Raw genomic sequence first — 27,924 nt, 5'->3', positions numbered from 1 at the left:
CGTGAGGCACCTTTGGGGTGGCGTAGCTGCAATCTGCTCCCCGCCAGCAGGGGCGCCAGCGACAGCCTTAAACCTCCCGCCTCGGTCCCGCTTCACCCACCACCGGCTTCCCCGGCCGGGGCCGGGCCTGAGGCCGGGCCGACTTCCCCCAGCTCCTCCCCCGGCTCCTCCCCCGGCCACGCCGCTCGGATTTTCCTGCGGCGGAGACGTGGTGGCCGCAGGGCGGCCGGAGTGCGGAGATGTGGCTGTGGCTGGCGTTGTCGGCGCTGCTGGCGGCGGCGGGCGCGCAGTACGAGCGCTACAGCTTTCGCAGCTTCCCGCGGGACGAGCTCATGCCGCTCGAGTCCGCCTACCGCTACGGCCTGGACCAGTACAGCACTGAGAACTGGCCCGAGAGCGTCAACTACCTGGAGGTCAGCATGCGGCTCTACCGCCTGCTGCGCGACAGCGAGGCCTTCTGCCACCGTAATTGCAGCCACGCCGCGGGGCAGCCCCCCGCTGCTGCGGCCGACCCCGCCGCTGCTGCTGCCGCCGCCTCCGGGGGAGCGCTGGTCGAGCTGCGCCTCCTGTCCGGAGTGCTGCGGCGGGCGCAGTGCCTGCGGCGCTGCAAGCAGGGGCTGCCTGCCTTCCGCCAGGCCCAGCCCGGCCGCGACCTGCTCGAGGACTTCCAGCGCCGCGAGCCCTACAAGTACCTGCAGTTCGCCTACTTCAAGGTGAGGCCCGGCCCTTCGTCCCTCCTCGTCTCCCGTCTGCTGTGTCTTTGCCCTGCCTGCGCTTCCCCAAAGTCTTGCCTGGTGCTCTGCCACCCTCCAGCCAAGCCAAGTACGCCAAACGTGCCTGTCAGTGTGGCGATGGAGCGAGGGGGACAGTGTGGCCCGTCCCTGCACAGCGTCATTGGACGTGGATGCCGCTCGCACCCACTCGTGGCGAAGCCCCTGACCTCTCGCCTGGCCCTCAGTGCACGTTGCTCTGGGCTGTAGCCTCATTCCCCATCACCTGCTCCACGTCAGTTTAGCTGCCAGTTGTCCGCCCCACCTCCGTTTCTGTCTGTGGTCGGGCGTCCCAGTCCCTGCCCTCCTGGGACTCTGCACTTCATCGTCTTCTCCTTGGCATGTCTGTAAGCCCCTTCCTCCCATTCACTTCACGTAACCCACAGTGAGACCAGTGTGTGCTTTGTCTGTCCCCCTGCTTGCCCAGATACTGCTATCCAGCTCACTCTTCACCAGTTTTTCCACAACTCATCCACCACATCCCCTAGATTAGCTCCTCCAGTTCTTCCCAGACCCGCGCCCACTAGACCCTGCCTCCTTGTCCTGTAGTTGGGTTGCTTCTACGCCTGCCCCTCTTGTCTTTCTATCTGCCTTATTTTTTTCTAACCTCTGAAACCTTTTTCAGACCTTTCGTGTCACTGCTCTGCTATTGCAAGCGCTCTTTGTTGCTTCCTCTCCCTCAGCATGTCCATCTTCCTCACTTACTTCCTTCTGGTCCAGTTGTTTCCAGTGCAGCAGCTCCCAGCCTGTGACTCGCAGATAACCAGATGCCTGCAAACTCCAGTTTTGTTACAGCCACAGGAAGGAATAAAGGGAAAACTGGCTGCTGAAGTGTGACACTAATGCTAGCCCTGGAATGGTGTTTACTTTTTGCTCTAGGGTTAGCCACACACCTCTTTTATCAGATTTCATCCCGTTTTTCTAGCTACTTGTCATCCTCCTGTCCAGGATCTAATTGACAATTCTGTCCCTCCTTCTCACCTTCCTCTTCTGTTTTCTAAATCAAGGTCTGTCCCTCATGCCATCCCCTTATATACTGCAATTACTTGCATTTCAAATAAATGGGATTTCTGGGAAGGGGAGATAACAAGCTGAACTTTGCTTAGATTGTTTTCTCTTCCAGGGATTCACTCCCAACATAACCCAGTACACATTATATAGGGTTGTATGCTTGTGCATTGTTTTTGAGATTGCTGCTTGAAGACACACATCTTCTTAACTGTACTGTGTCTTATTTGTAGGAGTGCTGTTTTCTTGTTAAAATATTCAGTGTTTTTTCCAAATCACACAAACAGATGTAGGGAAATGTGTTCTCATAAAATAGGAACAGTATCCAAATGCACAGTATCACACCAGTGTAATTCTGTGAGTTTAAAACCATCCCTAAGATCATACAGAAGAATTTAACTTTATACACTAAGGCCTCTGCACACATAGAAGGTATCAAACGGGACATTTCTTTTGAATAGTAGAGTGGGCAGGCACTCCTCCCATTCTCAAAGCCATATACAGATACCAAAATGACATCACCATAGATGTTTCCATTTCTTATCTGTCTTTAACCATTCATTCCCCCCTTGTGGTACGTACAAAGCTTGCAATTTATGGATCACAGCAAAAATCATTCCTACTTCCTGTTTCTGGTACAGTTAAGTAACTGACGGGTAGGAATGTGAGAGGGAAATGGGAGAAACCCCTCCCTCTCCCTTTAAACTGTTTTTCCATCACATTTGCAGTAGGTTTGAATGGTGCAGTTTGGTGGTTTCCCCCTTTAGTGTCAGTTGTTCATGTTGTCTTTCTTACTAGATTGCAGTTCAGGTCTGAGCCCTTACCCACTCACTGGGGGAGTTCTCAGTGGGCCTTCTAGAGCTAAACTGCTATGTACAAGGGACTTTTTCCTTGCTGGTGGTTTTCTTAAGAAAGGAATGTCACTTTCCCAACCCCCTACACTCCCCAGGAGATTTTTATAGTATAGAAAGAAGGCAGAGGGAAATGCTTTATGTCATTTTTTAGAGCGACCATGTGTTTATTGAGGTGTGTTCCAGAGTGAAACTTTGCCACGTCTTAGATCTGGAGGGAGCTTTCTTGTAGCCACTGAATTCACTTAGGAATGCATTTCTACATAACTTTTCTTTTTCTTAGTGGTAAAAATTGAAACTGAGTGAATTATGGACTAAGCAAAACTGAGAGACCTGCCAGCCTACCAACAAACAGAGTTAAAGCATAAAGCACAAATGAAACCTGGTGTTTGACGAAAGTTCAGCTGAGATTTCCCATGGCATTTAGCACTGCCTGGGATGAGTGGAAGCACATAGTCTTGGGACAGCCAAGAAGGGCAGCTGGCAGAGCTCCAGTACTGGGAGGGACACTCATAGCGGCACCACAGCAAGAGCTCGTGTTAGGGTTGAAGTTGTTTCTTCCTGGTAGTTGTCTTTCAAGTTTCTTTCTGAAACGAAAGGGTACCTTTTATGGATGCAGACAGAAAAGAGCATTTGCGTGTATGCTTGTGATTCATGCTCATAGTTTTATACATACACTTCCATAAGCTATTTTAGATGTGAGGTAGAACTCTGTATCACCTGCACCTCAGTACGCTGAATGGGTTGATGTGGATCTTGGCTTATAAGGGAAAAGGTTTTAACTTTTCATAAATATTTAAGACTTACTTTCTCACTCTTTCTAAATATGTGTATATGTACTATATAAAAATGTGTATATATATGTAAAATAAAGTACATACACATTTGGCACATGCAGTTTTAAGTAAGGAATGCATATTTCACAAAGTATGTCTAATGGGGTTTAAAAATGGGTACAGAAAATCACATTAGGACACAATTATTGAGTAAGTCCCTGCTGTTTGCTCTAACTTTGTAACACCATCAGGAAGATACATTATTGTAGTATTGTCTTGTGTGTCACTGGGCAAATAATATAAACATGGTAACTGGTGACTCCTGCCCAGTATCCAGTATCCTGCTCAGTATCCAGAGGTTAGCATCAGGTAATTGCTGTGAGGGAAATCCCACACACGAGCAACAGTATAATCTTGTGCCTTGTCAGCTTTATGAAAAGGGGAGGGAGAAGAGAAAAAAAGTAATCTTTTTGACTTACAGTCATCATCTATGCTATCTGCATCAATAATAGACTTCAAAAAAAACACAGAATCATAGAATAGTTAGGGTTGGAAAGGACCTTAAGATCATCTAGTTCCAACCCCCCTGCCATGGGCAGGAACACCTTGCACTAAACCATGTCACCCAAGACTCCATCCAGCCTGGCCTTGAACACTGCCAGGGATGGAGCATTCACAACTTCCTTGGGCAACCTGTGCCTCACCAACCTCACAGTAAAGAACTTCTTCCTTATATCTAACCTAAACTTCCCCTGTGTAAGTTTGAAGCCATTACCCCTTGTCCTATCACTACAGTCCCTGATGAAGAGTCCCTCCCCAGCATCCTTGTAGGCCCCTTTCAGATACTGGAAGGCCACTATGAGGTCTCCACACAGCCTTCTCTTCTCCAGGCTGAACAGCCCCAACTTTCTCAGCCTGTCTTCATATGGGAGGTGCTCCAGCCCTCTTATCATCCTCGTGGCCCTCCTCTGGACTCGCTCCAACAGCTCCATGTCCTTTTTATGTTGAGGACACCAGAACTGTACGCAGTACTCCAAGTGAGGTCTCACGAGAGCAGAGTAGAGAGGCAGGATCACCTCCTTCGACCTGCTGGTCACGCTTCTTTTGATGCAGCCCAGGATACGGTTGGCTTTCTGGGCTGCGAGCACACACTGAAGCCACCTCATGTTAAGCTTCTCGTCAACCAACACCCCCAAGTCCTTCTCTGCAGGGCTGCTCTGAATCTCCTCTCCACCCAACCTGTAGCAGTGCCTGGGATTGCCCCAACCCAGGTGTAGGACCTTGCACTTGGCTTGGTTGAACTTCATGAGGTTGGCATTGGCCACCTCACAAGTGTGTCAAGGTCCCTCTGGATGGCATCCCTTCCCTCCAGCGTATCAACCGAACCACACAGCTTGGTGTCATCGGCAAACCTGCTGAGGGTGCACTCAATCCCACTGTCCATGTCACTGACAAACATGTTGAACAAGATCGGTCCCAACACTGATCCCTGAGGGATACCACTTGTTACTGGTCTCCAACTGGACACTAAGCTGTTGACCACAACTCTTTGCGTGTGGCCATCCAGCCAATTCTTTATCTACCAAGTGGTACATCTATCAAATTGATGTCTCCAATTTAGAGACAAGGATGTTGTGTGGGACAGTGTTGAACGCTTTGCACAAGTCCAGGTAGATGACGTCAACTGCTCTGCCCCTGTCCATCAGTTCTGTAACCCCATCATAGAAGGCCACCAAATTGGTCAGACAGGATTTCCCCTTAGTGAAGCCATGTTGGCTATCACCAACCAGCTCATTGTTTATCATGTGCCTTAGCATGCTTTCTAGGAGAATGTGCTCCAAGATTTTGCCAGGCACGGAGGTGAGACTGACTGGTCTATAGCTCCCATGGTCTTCCATTTTCCTCTTCTTGAAAATGGGGGTTATATTGCTCTTTTTCCAGTCGTTGGGAACTTCACCTGACTGCCATGATTTTTCAAATATGATGGACAGTGGCTTAGCAACTTCATTCACTGGCTCCTTCAGGACCTGCATATGGATTTACATCAGGTCCCATGGACTTGTGCACATTCAGGTTCTTAAGATGATCTCGAACCTGATCCTCTCCTACAGTGGGCCTAAGGTCTTCATTCTCACAGTCCCTGCATCTGCCTTCCAGGACTTGGCTGGTGTGGTCAGAGCATTTGCTAGTGAAGACTGAGGCAAAGAAGTCATTAAGAACCTCAGCCTTCTTCAAATCCAGGGTGGCCAGTTCTGATAGCTTCCGGAGAGGGCCTACGTTGTCCCTAGTCTGTCTTTTATTTGCTACGTACCTGTAGAAGCCCTTCCTGTTATCTTTCACATCCCTTGTCAGATTTAATTCTAACAGAGCCTTAGCTTTCCTAATCTGGTCCCTAGCTTCCCGGACAATATCCCTGTATTCTTCCCAGGCCTCTTGTCCTCGCTTCCGCCTTTTATAAGCTTCTTTTCTCCCTCGTAAGTTTTCCTCAGCAGCTCCTTCTCCATCCATGGAGGTCTCCTGGTCCTCCTGCCACACTTCCTTCTAGTCGGGACACAACACTCCTGAGCTTGTAGCGGGTGATCCTTGAATATCAACCAGCAGTCTTGGGCCCCCCTGCCCTCTAGGACTGTATCCCATGAAACCTTACTAAGCAGGTTCCTGAAGAGGCCAAAGTCTGCTCTCTTGAAGTCCAGGGCAGTGAGTTTGCTGCATGCTCTTCTCACTGTCCTGAGGATCTTGAACTCAACCATCTCATGATCGCTACAGCCAAGGCTTCCCTGGAGCATCACATTTCCAACCAGCCCCTCTCTCTTGGTGAGCACGAGGTCAAGCATGGCCCCTCTCCTTGTTGGTGCCTCTATTACTTGCAAGAGGAAGTTATCTTCCACACAATCAAGGAACCTCTTGGATTACTTGTGCCGGGCCATACTGTCCCTTCAGCAGATATCAGCATGGTTGAAGTCCCCAATGAGGACAAGGGCCTGTGAGTGTGAGGCTGCTCCTATGTGTCTATAGAGCGCTTCATTCACAGAGCCTTCCTGATCAGGCGGCCTGTAACAGACCCCCACCGTAATGTCCCCCATCGCTGTTCTCCCTTTGATCCTGACCCACAAACTGTCTGTTGACTCATCACCTGTCCCCACAGAGAGTTCCATACTCTCCAGCCTATCACTGACATAAATAGCAACTCCCCCTCCCCATCTGCCTGGCCTGTCTTTTCTAAAGAGCCTGTAGCCTCCTGTTCCAACACTCCAGTCATAGGAGCCATCCCACCATGTTTTTGTGATACCAATGATATCATATCCCTGTAGCCTTGCACACATCTCTAATTCCTCTTGTTTATTCCCCATGCTACGGGTGTTTGTATAGAGGCATCTGAGCTGAGCTCAGTTTAGTTTAAAGCTGCCTTGACCAGCCTGTCAAGCCTCCTACCAAAACAGCTCTTCCCTTTCTTTGTCAGACCAGCTCCACCAGCCTCCAGTACACCTGGCCTCCCAAATTGAGTCCCATGTTCTAAATAACCAAACCCCTGACTGTGGCACAACTGTTCTAACCATTTTTTCACCTGCCAACTCCGCCTAGCCTTTTTACAGTCCTCCCCTTTAATCTGGAGGGTTGATGAAAAAACTATCTGAGCTCCAGAGCCCCTAACCACCTCTCCCAGGGCTCTGTAGTCCTTCTTAATGTTCTCCAGGCTACTGCAATCTATATCGCTAGCAGCCACATGGACCACTAGAAGGGGGTAATAGTCAGCAGGACTTACTAGGCCAGGCAGCCTCTCAGGAACATCCCTGATCCGAGCCCCTGGCAGGCAACACACCTCCCTCGAGACTGGGTCAGGCCAACAGATGGGTGCCTCTGTGCCTTTCAAAGTAGAGCCCCCTGCTACTATGACCTGCCGCTTTTTCCGGGAGGCACCAGTAGTGATCCTCTTTACAGGTGGATCAGCAGGCTGTTCTTTTGGCAAAGTGTGCATTTCCTCGTTGGCCCCTTGCAGAGCTGCAAAGCGGTTCTGGGTGGGGACATCAGATTTTAGAGGAAGCCCCTTGCTGTTAGTTGTCCTCTTCCTCCCTTTTTTGTTGTTTTTCTTCTTGTTACTAGTTCCCAGCTTCCTGGGTTAATGCCCTCCTCCTTTCCTGTATGAGCTATGATGGACGCTTGCGGCCCCTGCACAGTTTGGGCATGGGGCAGGCAGCCCAGCTTCCTCTCAGCTTCCCTGGCATCTTTTAGCTTACTGACAGCCTCCTGCAGCTCAGCCCCTGCTGCAGGAGGACCTCCACCAGGGCGCACCGAGTGCAGCCCTGCCCATTGTGCACCCTCGCCTCAAGAGACCAGTCGAGGCACTTCTACACTCCGAGGTCTGTGCCGCAGCCTCCCCTCTCATCGGCTCTGTCTGGGTGCCTATGCTGGCCACCGCCGGGGCAGCCAGAGCAGAGCTCCCAGAGCGGGCGCTGGTCCTGAGGCGAGTGCTCAGCATCCCGCTCGCTGCCCGCTCCCCTGCCTGCGCGGACGGCCGCGCCACGCCCTGGTGGCCGCGCTCGCTGGGGCGGGTTTTTACCCACTCATATGTTCATACAAATATACATGTTTACACAAAATGTTCATAGTGATGCAGCTAGGAGTAAAACTGAGAAAAATTATGTCAGTTTTACTGTACTGTTGTATCTGCTGTGACTGTGGTTTCAGAGGAAGTAAGTTTGGGAATGTATAAGCTGCAGGAAAGTTCATTGACAGAAACCGGGAAACTTTGAACTGTTTTTTTCCAATTAACCTGTCTTTTCCTGCCTTTCCTTCTCTCCCCATCCCTGTTTAGGCTAATAATCTTCCAAAAGCAATTGCAGCAGCTCATACATTTCTTCTGAAGCATCCAGATGATGAAATGATGCAAAGAAATATGGCCTACTATAAGAGCATACCTGATGCTGAGGAGCATATTAAAGACTTGGAGACAAAACCTTATGAGGTATGCTTTTTTATTCAGAGTCTGGTCTTTTGGAACTGTTCAGTTACTCATCTTACTGTGTGAGATTCAAGAATATCATTTGCTCACATGTTCTTAGTTCCTACTCTACTTTCCCTCTTCCTGTCTTCCTCCATTATCTCTGTTCTGCCTTCTTGATGCAGTCGGTAATTCTCACCTCTCACACTTTTCACTGTTTCATAAATGAGTCACAGTGAATCATAGATAGTGGCACACCTGGAAGCTGCTACATGCAGGTCACTACTGGAGCTAAGCAGGTGCATAGTTACTCAAATGTGGTATAGTGGCAGAGCTTAAAATAAGCTGGACATTTGGTGTTAAATATTCAACTGAAAATGTCTGTCAAACCTGTGCTTTAGATTCATACTGTTACTTCTGTCCAGCAGGCTTTTCTTTTGATCTGAAATGGAATTATGTACTCTGCTCTCTAGAAATACCTGCTAAAATCCATTAGTCATCTGTATCTCTTGTCCTCACATTAATCAGACAACAGCTTCTATAGTAATTCAGAAATGCAGACACATTCTGTGTTTGAATTTACACATCGATTTCCACAGATCAGTTACTTCTGGTTCTCATTCCTGCCAATTTTCCAGAATCTTTTTGTCAGGGCTGTGAGAGCGTACAATGGTGACAACTGGGGGACATCTATCTCAGACATGGAACTGGCTCTTCCCGATTTCTTCAAAGCCTATGATGACTGTACAGCAGCCTGTGAAGGTTCCCGAGAGATCAAGGATTTTAAAGACTTCTATCTTTCCATTGCAGGTGAGTGGTTAGGAAATAATAAGGAAAGATGTCCCAAAGGTGCGCTTCAGTTTATCTGTAGGATTGACTACCAGAGTCCTGTTTCTCAGTTTGCAGTGTGAAATGCACTTGGTACGCCATGCTCAGTTTGGGCCAACATGAGTTTATTAGATTCACTGAAAACTGCCGGAATTCTGGTTTGCTCTTTCCAGTAAGATAAAGGAGGGCTGTCAGCAAATCAGAACAGAGAGCTCTTACTTTAACATGGAAATTTAAGAGTGTGTCAGAATAACAGATGTGTAAGTAATAAGAATTACTTCATCCAGGTAGCAACAGTTATCCAGACAGGTCTCTTGACCAACATTGCAGTATCAGTTTGGCACCTTTGAGGCTCAGCAGTTAGCCTGCCTTCAAAATCTGCTTTGTGTTTTGTGTGTCACTGGTCAGATGTATCTGTTTTCTCATAAATATGACAAATTTCTGTTGCCTATTTTTCATATTTCCTACAGCAGAGTTTTGCTAGCGGTTAAGATTTCTTTTTCTTTAGTGTGTAGATTAAAAAAATCAATTGCTTTGCAAAGGAAAAGAGATACCACCTTTTTTGATTGCTGTCAAAATGACACGTACTCATTTCCTATCCTCTTTCATAGCAAAAGAAACAATTTCTCCAGTGCTCTGGGCTCAGTGGTGTTGGCAATGTTTGCGTGGAGAATGCTGGCATGCTTTATCAACAAACTTAAAAACATGAAAAATGCAACAGAATTTCTGCTTTGCCAGAAGGAAAACCAACCCAACTTTTTGTCCTAAAGCCATCAGATGTGTTGCTGAGCAAAGATTTGTGAAATACATAGATACATAAATGTGAAGTAAAAGAGCAGCTCCACAGTTTCTCAGTGTGGAACTGGTACCCATCAGTACAGCTGACATGGAACAGCTATTGCAGGCTATTCCTTAAACCATGCTTTACTCTTGGGCCAAGCAGGCAGGTGCCGAGGACAGCAGATAAGGAGTGAAGGTCCAATCACAGGTGATAAGGCATGAAACACAGACCTTCTTTCCCAGTGATTCAGAGCCCTGACATCAGGATAGCTCCCAAGCCAACAGTGTCCATGCTTAGCTGTGATTGGCACTTGCTGTCATCCTTCCTCTTCTTTCTTGGAAGGAAAGGACAATTCCCAGCAATAGTGAGGAGAAGCAAAAGTAGGAGATACTGCATGATGTCATCATGGCCATATGCATACATTTCAAGTATTTTGTTCTTGACATGGGAAAATTCATGTTTACTTGCGCTGCCTGGGCTGAACTGTGCTCTTGCTCCAGGGAGATATATTCTGCCTTGGAGGCTTTTACTGCAGAAGTAGATGCAGCAAAAAAAGTTAACCAGAAGTATTTGGTGATTGCACTAGGTACATACTTATCTCTGAGCAATGAGTTATGTTTGGAAGCCAGCTGTCCTCATTGCATGGGATCACTTCACTGAGGGACTTGTGTTTCTAGCTTTATGTGCTGGCCAGAATTGAATACTACTCTGTTTGGAGATTCCACTGTTCTTGTAAAAGGTGGGCCTGGTAATTTCATTTTGCCAGTTATTTTTAGTTAGCTTCAGCATTCTTCATATTAGGAGTCGTCAGAGAAAACAGGTGAAGGGCCCTTTGCTGTTCTTTTGCTTCGGTCAGAGACTTGCCACATAAGCTTAGATAACTTGCTTTCACCTGCCCGATGTGGCTGACAGGGAAACTAAGGCTTTAAAATACTTCTGTTTGGTGGTGTTGCCTAATGTGATCTATCCCGAAACTGCTTGAAATTCTTTGTTGGCAGCCACAGACTGCCTGTAGGTGTCAGTGTAACCTAACTGCTTAGTGCTCTAGAATTGCGGCTTAGAATCATTTCAAGTGCAGCCCGCCCAGATTTTTACCGAAGGGCTGAGTACCAGTGCTTGATACATACTTCAGATGGAGCTGTAGATGCTCAGTACTTCCAGGCAGCAAGATCCAGCTGCATAGAACCCAGGAGAGCATTATAAGGCCAAATGTTAATGGGTACCTAATGAGAGGGGTTATAATGATTCACTATGCGATATTCATATCCTGCGTCATTATTTTCTTCCTTTTAGATCATTATATTGAAGTTCTTGCATGCAAAGTGCAGTGCGAGAGTAATCTGACGCCCATTATTGGAGGCTTTGTTGTTGAGAAATTTGTGGCCACCATGTACCATTACTTGCAGTTTGCTTATTATAAATGTAAGTAGTGATTTAATGTGCTTAAATAACGTTGGGATGATGTGGGGCAGTTTCCGTTCATAATCTTTTTCCTCTAGTTATAATGCTTTATAATGTAAGTAGTAGCCTCCAGAATCTGCGTTTTAACCTGTTCTCGGACAGAAAGTCTGAGTTGCCTGGCATCTTTTTCTCCCTGTATAACTGTAGTTAACATACATGGAAGATAAACCTTATGTATAGAGCCCATGCTCATAAAATTGTCCATGACAAAATAAATTGCTGAATGTAAGTCCCATAAGGATTTTGTCCATGTCAGGCCCCTCTGTTTTAATTTATGCATGGTTATGACTGGTCTCCACTTGAGTGTTGGAAAAATGAGGCAGTTACAGAGTAAATGTGATCTGATCCATCACTACCATTTGTTCTTGTAAATGATAAATGCTCATATAAATTATAAATGTTCATAGTATGTATTTTAGATGTTTTAGTGATGTACCAATTCTTCTGCCTTTTTGAAGTAACTCAAAACATCTTAGGGTAAAGAGTGCTAGCCACTTCCATTGGAACATATGCAGTGACACAGACCCATTTTGTACATCTGTGTACAAAACCAGCATGGTTTGTGCCAAAAAGCCATAGGGGTCAAGCTGTCAGACCCACATGGTTTTTAAGCAGCTGAATGTATAGTGCTAGCAATTTTTTTCTTAGACTTATAACTTACTCAGAGAAAAGAAATATTGTGATTCAAGGCAACACTTTTAACGTAACACACTTCATTCTCTTCAATAAATACTCAATTTTCAATTTACTATTCATCATTTCCTCCACAGAGAAACCTACAGAGTATTTCATACCATTCACTTTTCCCTAGTGGATTCTTATAATCCTATTAGAATGGGGCTTATGGGGCTAAATGCATTTTGAACAAAACGGGACCACTTCAAAGAAATTGTAGTGTTCTGGTTCTCAGTGATTACATACTTGATAGTTAAATCACTCAGTGAATTTTGCAGTTTCTTGAGGAATTACTTGCACTGTGAAGAATACATGTAGCCCTTATAGCTGCTCCTGCAGGGCCCAGCATCAAAGGGAAGACACATTCAGCCATGTAGCATCAAGTCATTAATGACTTCTGCTTATGTTGTTTGACTGCACATTTTACACATTGACTCTTACGTTTTTGTCAATTCTTGTACAAAGAAGTGGGGTTATTTTTTTGCTGGGGAGGTGGGGGTAGTGTGTTTTTTGTTTTGTAATAAATGCCCCAGTGGGGATCACCAAGGTGTGGGATGATACCTCACTGGTACTGGGATACAGTTTCTCACTGATCCTGGAATATCTGGTTAGGATTTTCATAGAAAACCATCAGTTAAGTCCCCATTTTTGAACCATGTTTCAGAAACCTGTTTTAGAACATGAAAATAGTGTATCCTTTCTGGGAAGCAATTTTGTTGGGTTTCTTTTTTTTATATGCAGCTGGTAGGGAGATAGAAAATGGGTTCTGTTTCCATCTGAGTTTTTCAGAGCTTGGATAATAGTAGGAATTTGTTCATTTACCTTATCTGAATTTGTGTGTGTGTGTGTTTATCAATTAGTGAATGATGTGAAGAATGCAGCTACTTGTGCTGCTAGTTACCTTCTGTTTGACCAGAACGATGAAGTAATGAAACAGAACATGGTCTACTATCAGTACCACAAAGACAAATGGGGACTTAAAGAGGAGGATTTTCAGCCCAGATTGGTAGGTAAATTGATTAATATGCCTTCTAGACACATTCAGATATTTTCCTGAAGCTCAGTGGGTCAGAGGTTGGGAAAGTGGTGGTTATCTATTGGTTCTGGAGTTAAACACATGCTGTTTTATTAAAACCACATAGAAAGTTGTACACAGAGATGTACTGTGTAATGTAGACAGTGAATGTCATTATAGTCTTTCATGTTGGCATATATTACAGTAGGGTATAATATAATGACAAGTAAATTCACGGTCTGACATGCGTATTTATATCTTTATCTACGTTGATGATTGAAGCAGCTGCTCCCTGAAATCTCCTGATGAAAAGATCACTCCAGTGACATTTAGGCTTTTGGGAATCACTTATTATTTGTCAACACCTCCACTTGCTTGTTATTTCAGGTTCTGTTGGCATTGAAATGTGTCTGGATATGATAACCCCAGCTAAACTTACTTTCCACTTACTTTAGAACATAGTTGGGTGGATGAGGATGGAAAAAGGCCCAGGACCATATTGCGTCTAATTATCTTAGCTGGAATACTTGCTGCAAAGAGCCCACAGTAAACATCAGGCCATCCAGCAATGATTGTTATCTCTACATCCTTGCTTTATGTGCCTTTCTAGACCTGTATGTACCAACTTGCTGGATATGAGTGGGATTCTGAATTTATCTGATAAAACCCATATATCAAGATTTCATATAGTCCTAATTAAAACTACTATTCACATTTTATATATGGAATATACGTAACTAGATTTTATAAACTGAATTGAGATTATACATCAAAGAAAATATTTTCCATGTCTAAGGAGCAGCATTCAGGTCATTGCACAATTATTTTCTTAGTTCATAATAACAGATATTTAGGATATCATCAACTGAAATACAGTGCTCTAGCTTCATGACAGGCAACTGAAGCAGTGCCATTTTTAAATCAGGGTGTATCTGGCCCAGCATACATTCATTCTTTTCCTGTAATTTACAAATAGACTGAAGTTCTTAATCCATCATTCAGCATGAAGAAGAGAAAAATGGAATATAATGATGTGATCTGGCTGTGAGAAATTATTTTAAAAATGGGTTTCTATGCTGTTCTTAAATTTCCATGTCCAAGGAAGTTTTACAGATAAAACTATTTTGCTGTGTTTCTGGACTACTGCAGCCTGGACTCTGACAATCAGGCTGGATTTTCTTACTACCAGGATTTATGTCATGCAACTGAATTAACTGCTTTGTGACACTTGAGTGACTCCTTAGACATTAGTGGTACGTGCTGTACACATAGTTAGTCATTAGCAGTATTTGTTCTTTCTCTTACGGCATGGCTTCTCTGTGGAAGAGTCATTTAAATTAACCTAGCTGCAGCAACAGTGAGCATCCTGCTGGGTAACATTCCAGTAGCCCTTCCATGTTGCTTCTTCAGACACCTCAGTCACCGAGACCTGCACTGGCCCAGTGGCCCTTGATTCATAATGCTGCGTTGAACTCGGTACATGTGTGCAGTGCTTAGGTGACTGACTTTATCTGTAGCAGCACTGCAGCGCAGTTCATGTATGCACCCTGTAGGTTGCACTGATTTGATAATTACACTCCTTCCTCTCAGGCCAGCCAGCTCAAGTCAGAAATTTGAACCCCTGCATTTGAGTTAAATGGGTTTTATTTGTGGACAACTGTTATGTGCAACACATCTTATCTGCACACTGGAAACTCAGGTCTGCCCTGCACGGCCAGCTGAGACAGAAGAAAGCAAAAATGCATTTGGTTCTTTCAGGCAGCAGCAGCGAGTCTGAGCTCAGAGTTGAAAGGGACCACTCCTTTGTCACTGCTTTTGGGGACAGAACTGTGCTTTATAGCCATATTGGAGACAATGTTTGGCAGTGGTGGGAGTAAGAGGTAGCAAAGTATAAAACTGCAAACCACAGACAGATTTGGCATACATGTGCAGAGAGGACAGAACAAGGGTCTTACACGTTAACTCTGAGTTTCCTCAATAACTTCTCAGGAGCTGAGGACTACAGATAATTTTTAAATATAAAATATGAAATGCACACAGCTGTATTTTCTTGTACTTTGATCCATGTAACTAAGAACAGAAGTTGCTTGCTATGCTAATCACTTGTCATGAAACCATAATGCCTCTGGTTTATTTTCACAGTGGTAACAGAGTGACAGCAGCATTTGTCTCTGACACTAAGCTTTAGATGTTCTTGTGAAAGAGGAAGTTTCCTGTTTTCCTCCCCAAAAGGAGTTAAAGGGGATGGTCAAAGTAGATTACTGTTTGTATTCACAAATATGAGAGTAGGTGACTGAGCTAAACAGACAGGTGGGTGACCGTGCAGAATTTCCCTAGCCCAGACTCAGGGTGGGGTGAGTCATTATCATGCAAAATAGCTTAGTGTCTCTTTTTCCCAGAACTGCCTGCTGCCATACACCAGAGCACAGGGAGACAGAGGCTTTCTCACATCCAAAGCTTGCTGGAATGCAGGCGCAGGCTGCTGCTCAATTCTGGCAGTCTCATTCCTTATTCTCGGACTTGCCAATGCTTTGAAACATGAGAAAGAGGAAAGTGCTTTGTTCTTCTCATATCCATGGAGCTTGTGCTTAGAAAGGTCCACAGAAGACATTGGATATGCTGCTTGCTATTCTACTGTTTCCTTTCACAAACATTATAACCCTCGCTGGATCTACCTTCTACTAAGTCTGGGTCTGACTTCACTGGTATACTTTCAGGTGACATGATGTACTTCCCTGTCTTGCTACCCTAACATGGAAATTTTGTTTTTTGATAGGAGGCTGTTCGATACCACAACATAACCACACTCCAGCTGGAAATGTATGACTTTGCAAAGGAACATCTGATGGATGATGATGAGGTGAGTTTTCTAGAAAGGAAATCGTGGTCAAAACCCAGCAATCACATTAAAGTGAAGATGATATATAGATGGAAATCCAGGATTTAGCTACTATGGAAAAATCTTCTTGTAACCATGACCATTTTATCACGATTTTTTTCTTTTGTAAACGGAATATAAGAAACAAACCCAAAGAACATCACATACAGTTTAAAAAAATATGGATGGTATTAACACAAAGGTAAATGTAATGCACTGAGCCCACAAAACAAAAAAACCTCCTTGCAAGCTATAACACAAGAGGGCAGAGAAGTAGTGTGTATATGTATATTTAAACCTAATGTTTTTCTGGTTTTGGGGGGTTCTTTGGTTTTGTTTTGGGGTTTTTTTTGGTTGTTTTTTTCTGAAATGTTGTTTAAATTAGATTTAAAGATCCTTATAATTTTGTCCAGAAGTAACCACCTAAATCTTAATTTTTGTCAAAAGCAAGTCTTGATATTTGTTATTTTTTTCCTGCACAGTAACAGCTTGGTCACCCCGTCTTGCTTCTTAAATGGTTGGAATTCATGGACAGATAACATAAAATGACTACTATTAGACTGGAAACATGTAAAGTGGATTTTTTTTTTTGCGCTAGGAAAGTAGTTAAATTGTTGAGAGGGCATTTCTTTGTCTCCCACAGCTGAAATGAAAGTGTAAGTCATGGAGGCTTTGGATTGCTTTTTGTTTTGCTTTGTTTTCAGAATCTTTCATTTAAAGGTTTGAAAAAAATCTTCAAATGATGGAATAGTTCGTTGTTGGCATTGGCAAAGAGCTATGCTCAGTTTGACGTGGGGCAGAGTACTTGTAAGGAGCACGGCTGAGCTCTTTTTTAGAGAAAGATGGTTTATTTTAAAAAATGAAATCACCTTTGCAATTTTTATGTTATCCAGCACATAGGGAGAGGTAATATTTTATAGTGCAAAAGCAGTAACATGTCTGTGCTGCCTTCAGTATGCTAGTGACCTGAAAACAAATCTATACGTAAAATTCCATTGCAAGGTTACCAGACTTAAGGAAGACTTTCCATTGTGATAAAACTGTGAAAGACAGTTTAATAAGCTTGTTATAAGGTTAAGCTTAGATGAGGGCTAGTCTGTATGGATTTTCATCCGGGTGTGAAATACTTGAGCGCTTTCTGTATTCCCTTGTTGGTTTGTGCTTTGCCCATTATGGTCTTTTATGTTGGGCATAAACTTAATTTGTAGTTCTTCTCCCATATCTGCTGCTTCAAAACACAGGGATGAATAATTAAGGAAGGGGAGAAGCAGTCTGTTGTGAGGGCTTTCCCCGTATGTTTTTAGAAGGAGGGATAGAAACAATCTTTAGCCTCAAGTACTGTGTATAGAATAAACAAGCATTTATTTGCTGGCATTCATTCCTGTAGCCCGTTTCACTAGTGCAGTTATAAATGACCTTGCAATCTGCAGGAAGGAAGTACAGTGGAAACCTCATTTAAACTTTTGGGGAAGTGACAAGGAATTACACTGGATTATTTGTTTGGGTTAAACAACAAAAATTGCTGGGCCTGGTCATGCTACATATATCCCTACCCCACACTCTCATCATAATAGGAAAGTTACCATTCTCCTCTCCCAGGGAAAAGCTTCTGTACCCTCCCTTTCTAGGGCTGAAGAACCTGGGAGGCTGTCCATTGCCTCTGGCTTGGCTCTGGCTTTTGGTAGTGAACTCATAAATCCCTGGCTACCAGAACTTGTCTTTGCCTGCAGGAGCCTTCCAGGGAGTCCAGACAGAGCAGGAATAGCACAAAGGGAAAAGCGCTGCCTTCCAGTTTCTGCTATATGGGCAGGACCTGGTAGTAGAAGTGGAATTTCTTGTTAATATTTCTCCTGGCATGGATAGAAAAGTTTATTCCATAGGAATGCTGAAAACTGAAAAACCCAGATAAGGTGTTACAGTAAAAGCTTTATTAAAAGTTGTTAAGGATGGAGGCAACCTCTCTTTTTAGTACACTGTTTATTTAAACCATGTGCTTCTTGGGCCATAGGCCATACCTTTGTAAGTTTCTGTGGTCCATGTTTGCTGTCTGTGAAGTTGCTTGTGGGCCCATAAAATAATCTGCAGAAAAAAATCATTCTCTTTCGTTGAGTGAAGCAAAAGGATTCATGTGGCAAAAGGATCTCTTCCTATGTGAACATGTCATCATTCCCAAGTGGAGAATCTCACTTTGTTCAGACTTCTCAGTGCTCCTATATCCCAGATCGTACATGTGTCTTTTTAAATCCAATTAGCAAAGCAAGTGAGAACAAGTGGCTTCTTCCAATAATACATGGCAGTAATTGCAAAGGCTGGAACATGCAGTAATGATTTTTGCATATGTCACTACAAGAAATACTGTCCTGTTCATGTTACTTTATTAATGTTTTTCCACAAGGAAATGAAAATCTCTAGTTCAAACATTTAACACAGCAGAGGTGACAGAGAACATTAGCGCCAACTAGCTACAAATTACTTTTTCTTAAAAGTAATTATTATTAAATATCCTTACAGTTTTCCACAGTGAAGTTGAAAGAACATTACACAGATTTGTCATCTTAGTTGGCCATGGATTGTCAAGCTTTTTGATTTCTGTTCAGATGTGTAATTCACAAAGGCTCTAATAGATACAACTCCTGGTATTGCACACATTTAAATAGCAAACTGAAATGCCGTTAAGAGCCAGATACTCAGCTGGTGTAGATATAACTTCAGCATTACACTAATTGTATGAGACATGTTTCTGGCCCATAAAATCGGTGTTCTTGAGGATTTTTTTTTTTTCAGGGATAGCTACTTAGCTGTTCTAAGTTACATAAGAACCACAAGTATTTGGCTGAGATGATCCTACAATGTGATTTTTCTTTCAGTACTTAATCAGTAGGTGAAAAACTGTTGGCAGCTTTGACCCACTTTATTTGCCATGTTGTTCTTTTTATTTGTATATGATGTGTGTGTCCATTTGTACAATAGCTGAAATTCAAATGCTCCATTCTTAAGTGTGATGCGAAGGAGGGTTAAGTGTTGAACTGATGTGACTGCTGGAAAAAGATCATGTGGAATAACACCAAAGCATGAGAGCCCAGTGGACTACTTACAGCAGATAATAATCTGCATTCAGCCTATTTTTCTGCTCGGGAATCACTAACAACATATTTTCAGCTTTATTAACAAACTTTTGGCATACATTCAGGTGATTTATACAAGTGTGCTTGTAATGGCAAGTTGTAACTGCAGACATGTAAACCCTGCCCCGTCTGCGACCTCAGACCAACACAGCTACAATAGCACCGCTACACTGAGAAGAGCTGGTGGCAGCCATTTCGGAGAGAGCTGGCAGCTAAGTGGCATTGTTATGGTCCTTGTTCAACATAAGCTTCTTTAAAGAAAGAAGATTTTTTTTTTCATCATTTCCTGGTGGAGATACTGCCTATGTGGCTGGCCCTGCAGAACCTTCCTGCTTTCCCCTCTTGCTTCTTTACCATTGGATGTGTATCCTGGTCAAAGATATTCCTTCTTCCATTTACACCACTTTTCATGGGAAGCTGTTTCCATGGTTGGGCTTAAATGGCAGGATGTCCCTAAGTTGTGGGTACTGACATTAGGAGGAATTTTTACCTGCCCAGTTTTTCTTAAGCTTCTGCATGCAGCGTAAAGCAGGCAAGAGAGAGTAAGTGGAGTTCAGAAACAAAGCCACTAGAAGGCTTCTGTTTTCAGTGCGATGGGAGCAGTGTTGGAGTTGCTTTGGAACTGGGCTGACTCATGTTTTATAGGCATTATAAAAATGTTAAGAGGAAAGCATTTTTACTGGAATACTGTAAAATACTATTGTAATAACTGCAGTGTACTGCAGTCTCTCATAATGTATGTTCAGAATGTATCAATAAAAATGAAATGGAAAAATATTTGAGAAAGCAATCAACATACATGTAAAGAACAAATAAGCTCTTTTAATATTGAAAAAAACCCCACCTAAAAGCATGTGGCAGTGGGTCACTGTGGACTACATATCTGAAAAATAAACAGGTTAAGGGCCAAATAATTTTTCCGCACAAAGAATTGAGGGATTTTTTTTTCCCTTGCTAGAATGCGAGGAATGACCAGCCTGGTCTGTACTGCTCTTGGAAGATCTGGGAGGGCTGTGACGTGGTTACAGTGAACTCTCATGTTTTAACTGAAGGTTAGATCAAGGAACGTTTTTCTTGGTCAGAGGCTGAATAAACCTTTCAACACTGAGCCATTCATTGACACATGCCTTACTGTTATCCCAAAATAATGTATGTGTCCCCAAAATATCACTGGCCAGAGGACTGTGGGGTGTGCACTTACAACCTCTATCAGGCCCATTGAGCGCATATACTCCACAGTTGTGCACATCAAACCTTTGTCTTCACTCTTGCAAGATGGTTACTCTTCCTTGAACAAAATCTGCTGTTTCTCATAACCTAACTCTTTGTCACTACTCCCATTAGTTATTCAAATTAGTCCCTGGGGCAGTTACAGGACAAGTACTGAGTTACAGGGCAGCCCTGACCTCTCCTTACACAGGCTACCCCTGCAACCCTTTCCCCTTCCACAATCTTTTCACCCATGGCCCAATACATAAGGGAATCAAATCTGTTACTCTTACTGTTGAACAAGTTTCCAGTCACTAAGATCTTTCAACTTTAGCAAAATTTCAGTTTTTGCTGTGAAGGACAGCCAGGGGACATGTTGTGGGATAAATGTTTTCCTTCTAGATCATAGATTATAAGGAAATGAAGATCCAGCCAATTCTCCTTGCTCTGTTTGTTGTCTCCCAAGGTGCAGTTTGTTGAATGAGTTACAGTAAAGACCACTTCTTACTCATCCACTGATAATCACACACGGAAGCATGTCCATAGTAATACTTTTCTGTAGAACTTAATTCATTCTAGAACACTATTATTTTAATATTTTCTGCTACTTCCCTAAAGAACAGGCTACCCACTGCGGTGCATACGGAGACCCTATTGAAAAGGCCATCAACAGATCTGCATGAAAAGTATGGGTTATTGCAAGAAAGCTATTTTTTCCCCAGAAGTTTTCCAGTTCACACTGAGAAAGGACAAGGACCCAGGAATGATTGATATTTTCTATGTGGAAGGCAGTGCTTAGTCTTTGCAACTAACAGCAAAGCATCTGGGTCTGTCAGTACAGCTGCTATTGCTTGCAACTAGATTTAAATGCTGCTGTCAAAAGAAGAGTTGGTGCTGGACTGTCAGTCTCAAGTGGGCTATAACCGAGCCATGTATTGGTAGCTTTTCCTCTTTGCTGTTTATTTTAATAGCTGGCTAGGAGTCTCCAAAGTACAGATGTTTCTTCTAAAAGGTTGTGTTTTGTGTGTGTGAATGCAGCATTTAACATTGCATAAGGAAGGGCTGGCAACAGTCCCTGGCCCTCTGTGTACCATGGTCTTGGACACTCAGCTTGCAGCAGTAAGTGAGGACTTCTGCATTTGTCATCTTTTTAGCACTTATTTTTTCAAATGCTGTAGCTTCACTTAAAATAGCACACCAATATCACTAGTCTGGGTTAGCTTATTCAGAATTGATCAAGAACTGTGTTTTAAAATCATGCTTTATTATGATCTAACTACTCACATACCCTCTGTAAAACCTTCTGGAATTACTTACTGTGGTACAAAACTTCTTCTTTCTGTTTGTGCCTCTATTCAGTTGTTAATCTAAGCCAAGGCTGCTCAGTTTGCATATCTAGCAGATAATTAGAGGCCTCAGTTGATCAGATCAGCTTCTCTGGTTCTTCCTACCACTCACACCAGTCTGGGAGCATTCCCTTTCTACTGTTCGATATCATGCCTCCCGTATTTCAGGCCGTACCTGACCCATCTTTTCCCATACATCCTTGCTGTGTCACTCCCACTTTCCATTCACTGTCCTTGGACTGGGAGAGGGAAGAAGAGGTTGGTAGCACAGGGAGGGACGTCATGGGGTGCTGGCAGAGCTGCTGTACCTGCAGCATGTACCCGGCCTCCAGTGCAAACTAGGAGGCAAAGACTGTGGACTGAGAGCCAGCTTGCTGATGAGGATGTGCTTCACTGCAGCTGACTAGGCAGTCCCCACATGTGCACTTTACAGTTGTTGGCTGCCTAACTATCAGGAATGTACTGGTCTGGTGTCAAACCCTTCTCTTCCCCCAGCTTAGTCAGACTTCATATGCTGATTTACTAGCTACTGGCTAGACAGCTACATCACACTTTGAGCCATATATTGCTCAACTCTGATTTACATCAACGCTGTGTCTGAGCAGCATATTCATGTAACCTGCATTACTGGTGGGTGGCTGTTGTCCTGTGTAGTAGCTGCAGCTACTGCATGTAAAATTTTTTTTACTACTGCATGTAAAATTTGGTGTCCTTCCTATTAAGGTAGGTAGGAGCCAAATAGCATTCCAGATAACGGGAGGAACTCTGCCACACAGAATGGTTAAATCATATCGGAGAATTATTTCAGGCTCCAGATCCGCAGGCCAGCATGAAGTTTGTTAGATATCAGTGGCAGGAGGCTCTTTCCCTGGAGCGAACACCTCTGAAATATTTGCTGACTTGAGTCATACAGAATGCCTGATGCGGTGTCAAGCAAGCGCTAATGGGGCAAGGACATTGGTCAATTTGGTCATAGCTGCTAATGTGACAATGTGATCAGCTCTTCTGATGTAGTGTTAGCACTTTTTCATTAGGCTGCCAACCACACTCTGGACAACTTGCAAATGTTTTACATTCTGACTGAATGCACAGGCAAAAATATTTTAACTGCAGGTTTTGTTTGTCTTTAATCTGGAGTTTTTGCCTTTTCAAATATAACCAACATCCAAGCAATTATTCAGTTGCATTACAGTATATTTTCTGTATATATATTGTTTGGACAGCTATTTTTATATTTTTTGCCATATATCAACCTCTCTTATTCCCCAGTACTTCTCATTAGACCACAACAGCTTCTGACATCCCTTCCCTCAGAGATCAGTTTCAGGCTCTAGAGATTTCAGATTTCAGTCAATTTTTAAATATCCTTTTCCATTTAAAACTTGGGCTTCTTACATGTTTCTGGATGTGAAAACATAGCAGAAAAAAAACCTGAATTCTGTCTGTGATCTTTTGTGCCTTCTGAAATACCCTATCTTACTGATGAACGTGACAATAATATGAATTGAATTAAGATTCCATATGGTTGAGTTACCAAAGGTACAATATTGAAATCCCCATGTCTTCCTTATACTTCCTTATTCTGGGTCATCTAGTTGGATGTTTGTGCCTTTCACCCTGCCTTTCAGACTCTTTATTTTTTAAGGACTGTCTTTGCAGGTAGACCAAGGGCAAAAATCCTTTTTATTGTCTGTTGTTCTTTCATTAAACTGTGATCCTGAGGTGTAAAGCAATTAGTCTGAACTAGATCTGGGACTCCTGTAGTAGACACCTGTATTCCCAGTCTCCTAGCTCTCTTCAGAGTTAATGGGACCTGCCTGTGTGTAGTCCTTCAAGAGGCATGCAAGTGCGTGTGCCCAGTTTTAGGAGCTGTGCTATAAAACTTGACCTGAAGTCCCCTGCGCCTCTGTTTCTGTATCTTCCAACTGCTTGCATGGTGACTGTTGGACCTAGTGGCTATTTTCTTCATGTCCATTTGTGAAGTGGTTTTGAGTTCTCTCCACGATTGGGCTCCTTGGGCAATCAAAACACTCCAAACAAAGGAAAACATGCAGAAATGTCAAATTCCTGTTTTCCAATTGACAGATTTCCTGCAACCAGTAAGACGAGTAGGGAATATGAAAGTGCTGGCATTTTTTCCCATGTTTTTTATTTAATTAGATGTTTTGAACAAATTCAAAGCAAAAATAAATTGCCGTCCTTTTGGACTTGCTAAAACCACTTCATAAGTTGCAAAAACTCAACAGTCTTTGAGATGGAACTGTGAAGCAGGGAACAAGAGCAGCAGTTATTTCAGCCAGCTTGCCTCCCACTTTTATTTTTGCTTGGTTGGTTCTCGTTATTTCTCTCCTTGCTAATCATACTTCTGAAAAATGGGATGTTAATGATTTTAATCACCATGTCCATAATACAATTGTTGTATTAAAAATAGACAATTCTCTATTTCCTCTTATTATTTTTACTGACAGAGGCTTTAATGCCCTTTCCTCGCCAGAATAGAAAACTAAAATTTTGAGTCTCAAGCTGCATGTCTGGAAGGTGCTGTCTTCCTCAGGAATACCTTTCTAGGCAAAAATGTGCTGTAGCAGTTACTGTAGCTCAGTTGACAGAGCAGTAAATTCCAGCCGGTGGGGCTGTATCATCCCAAAGTACTCAGGCTTGACTGCAGAAAGACATTTGACTATGGTATATGACATAGAACTACATTAGGAGTACTTTAAAGTTGGATTGTTGTGTCGGTACCCTGTATTACCAGAGTGGAGCTTGTAAATATAATATTTTTCTGGTCTGAATCTATAGCCAACATATTTGTTTCCAGTGTGGAAAATATTCTGGTGTCTCTGGTTCTTTACATTTTTGTTTCAGGACATAAACAGAGCAGACAGATGCGAAGTCAGAGTTACAGTTCTACAAAGCACTTTGGCTTTGAATTTTGAAGCTTTCTAAAATTCTTTAATCCTTTATGGTATTTTAACAATTTCCTAATTTAACAGGTGCTTTAAACATTTATTCTTCTACTTTCTGAGTTTGAGAATTTGTCTGTTTAAATACCTGAAAAAGTACAAGAGGATTTATTGTGAGTGTAACATTTCCTTCTTTTAAGATCTGTGTGTCACTGCAAGTACTTGTGCTACCCCTCTTTGGGCCATTTACCTGCATTTTATAGGCTTGTTGTGCTGGCTTCTGTGTGAAGTGTGTTAAAAAATACTTAGACACCTATTATTACAGTTTATGCTTTGGTTAAAATAGTTAAAGGTTTCCACCGATTTTGCAGTACAAGGTTAACTTGTTTCTGTTAAATTTAATCCTTTCTAGGGTGAAGTTGTGGAATTCCTTGATGAGCTGCTAGAAGTAGAGGAAAAGAAGGAATCCTGATGAGTGAAATCACTTATGAAGTATTTTATGAAAGTGAAGATTCACCATTGCTCCTTACTATTGTTTTTGGTCACCTGTAGTTCCAGTTAGATATACCTCAAAGCTGCTCCTTTAAGCTCCACCTTATGTCACAAGATCCACTCCTGAAAGATCACTTCCATGCTGCACTGGCTCTTCTGTGAGCGTGGCTTTTCACTGTGCATTTACAGAATCGGTGCATATGGGTTTTCCTCCTGAGCTTTCTTCCCATCACATAAACACAACAAAACAGACTATTTGTATTTTCTGGGCTAACACTAAGGTTCCTTATTTCAGTGATGTTCTAGTGAGTTGTAACAGTACAGCTAAATTCCAAAGAACTTCTGTCAGGTTATGAACCAGGGAAGACATAACAGTTCCTCTTGACTTTCTGAGCTATGTATTGTATTATTTATATATGTCTTTTTCTATGATGAAGAATAAAGTGATACTGAATCCCAGTGCACCTGAAAGACTTTAAGATACATTTAAATAGCTGAAATAAGTTGATTAACAAAGCACAGCTAGTGATCTTGTAAGAATTGCGTAAAGAATTCTGTAAGCAGTGTTGCTCTTTTTTAAAAACTAAATTAAATTCCATGATGTGAAACTGAGGTCGCTTAGAACTGAGTAATAAAGAATTCCTTTTTCCTACAAATTCTTACTCTTTCTGTTGAAGCAGCTTGTGTTTCCTGTGTGAGGTGAGGCCAATCTTGTATAAAATAATGGTGATCAATGTATTTAGCATTCTTTTCCATAGAAAACAGTTTGCCTTTTTTTTTTCTTTCAGCCTGGTGGGACTGTCTGCGCAGTTCTCATCCAAAAGTAAGTACAGGTGGAGACTGAGGCAATTTTAAGTAGAATCCTGAGAAATATTTGCATGTGGATTCCTGACATTTTTATTAACTTTATGGTGGAGTCTAATACAGAAGTACTTTGAAGGCCCCAAAAATACTGTATTAGAGATGAATAGTGAATTGGTGCACAAGACTACTGAAGAGCAGAAATCCCATTGACCTAAGAGGAGGATCCAGGATTTCATCCCTTGCTTTCCCCTTTCTTTTTTAAGGATCAGGTCCTGCAAGTGGTTTCATCCTCCTTACACCAAAGGGAGACAACAGCATTCAATGCTCCTCTGACTGAATCCTAATTCAGCTGAATGGAAGTGAGTTGCAAAACCAAAATCTGCTTGTTAAAAGGTTGTTAAAAAGGCAAAACATGATCTACACGACCTTGCTGAGTTGTTGCTGCTATAGCTTATGTATGTTGTGGAAGTATAGTGTCTACACTATTGAGTGTCTGCAGAGAATAAGGGGAATCCACAGGATAAGGTTTAAGTGTCTTCCAGCCCATAACAGCAATGAATCATTTTAAAATGTTAGAAGTTGTGTGTGAAAGATGTGTGGAAAACCAGATTGGTTTTTAGCTTCTTTATAAATCACAATTAACATGCTGAAGTCAATGGGCAGGCCGTTTTATTCTCAGACTGAAAATCGATCAAGAGCCTTTTAACTTTAGGAGATTTACCCAGCTCCACTTGTGGTAACAAAACCAGAACCTGGCTTGCTCTATGCCTTGATACAGAGGGTGTATCAGATTTCCTTGAGCTTTTTGTTCCACATAATATTAGCACTCCATTTATTGTAATTTTATGTAAGAATTTAACTTTGCTTTTAAGACTAAACAAGCAGTTGATTGTAAACCATCACATCACATCCCCATGCAATACATGTATTATAATACCCAGCTGGGGTAGCTTCTCCAGTTTGTCCCTAGTTTTCTGTTGTTGGAGGTATGTTTGTGCTCAAGGGAGAGGTTACTGTTCTGGAATACTCTTACCCTCCTGCTTTCCAACCTGCATAGGACAACTTCAGATTTCCCCCTCAGAAACCCAACTGTTTATGTTAAGATCATATGCCCAAATAACTTCATCTCTAATACTCTTAACTTTCAAATCCAGAAATCCTGCCGTTAAAGGGTATGGAGCTGGTTGGAGGTGGATATATCCATCTACACTGCCTTTATTTTACAACGTTTTCCATTTACTTTTTTCTTATCACCATTTACCAAGCTGACTTAGGAGCTCTGCCAAGCACTGACTATTGTTTGTTTATTTCTGTGGTGCCCCAGCTCTTGTGTGTTGTCTGTAGGCACTGCAACGCAAAACCTTAACGACTCTTAAGAGAGGTGCCTATAATTCAAGTTCCTGGGCATGAGGTTTTCCATATCTATACATCATGGGTGGAAATAACGTGTGCAAAAAGCTTCTGATCAGATTTCGCCTGTTGGTGAGGCAAGTGGCATAAACTATAGTAGGTACGAGATAACAGAAAATCAGTTCCAGGATCTCTTTGGTTTGCCACCCAGAATTATTTCTTTCCTGTTAAAGAACTCACTTTCTCTCTCCAGCACTAATTATTGAAGATTGCTGTGATATTTTTAAGGAACAAAGTACATGGTAAAATACTGTTAATTTTCGTTCCACCAGTACAATACTGAGCACGAGAATCAACCTCTTTTGTGATTAATTTAACTTCAATGAGTTACACTGGGGATACATTTAGTGCCTATGAACCCTAATTTTTCCTCTTCATCAAACAGTTATTCAACCATTGCAAGTCTTTTGGGTATTATCAATTTTCTGGTAAGCTTGTGATTCTGTCTTTAAGGCTTCCTTAGCTGATCTCTTTTCATGTTCAGCCATTTCCTCGGCTCTTGACCTTACAGCTAAAATCCTCTGCCATTGTGCCTGTTCAGGTGGGGACTTCATGATTTACTAAGATGTCCATTAGCCAGTGATTTATTTTTCTTAAGCTTACATTAGGTAAGCCTGATGTCCTTTACCATTCCACTTAAACTGAGGAGGCAG

The 27,924-nt window shown here is 42.7% G+C and overlaps 1 protein-coding gene across 2 annotated transcripts; it reads left to right on the top strand.

Annotated features, from left to right (window-relative positions):
- CRTAP (cartilage associated protein) lies at window positions 1-25,713 on the top strand. Of its 2 annotated transcripts, none has more exons than XM_030484387.2 (7): window positions 1-713; window positions 8,219-8,368; window positions 8,983-9,154; window positions 11,247-11,375; window positions 12,950-13,095; window positions 15,881-15,964; window positions 16,465-19,871. In XM_030484387.2, the coding sequence occupies exons 1-7, from the start codon at window positions 240-242 to the stop codon at window positions 16,465-16,467; spliced, it is 1,158 nt and encodes a 385-aa protein (XP_030340247.1). In that variant the 5' UTR covers window positions 1-239; the 3' UTR covers window positions 16,468-19,871. The 2 variants fall into 2 exon arrangements, with proteins under 2 accessions (XP_030340247.1, XP_030340238.1); XM_030484378.1 differs by lacking the exon at window positions 16,465-19,871 and adding an exon at window positions 24,978-25,713 and having other exon boundaries at window positions 5-713.
- The last annotated feature ends 2,211 nt before the right edge of the window (window positions 25,714-27,924 follow it).

This window comes from Strigops habroptila, chromosome 1 (assembly GCF_004027225.2).
Source record: "Strigops habroptila isolate Jane chromosome 1, bStrHab1.2.pri, whole genome shotgun sequence".
NCBI classification, from domain to species: domain Eukaryota; kingdom Metazoa; phylum Chordata; class Aves; order Psittaciformes; family Psittacidae; genus Strigops; species Strigops habroptila.
Note: the sequence above shows the minus strand (reverse complement) of the source record. Positions and strands in the feature narration are given on the sequence as shown.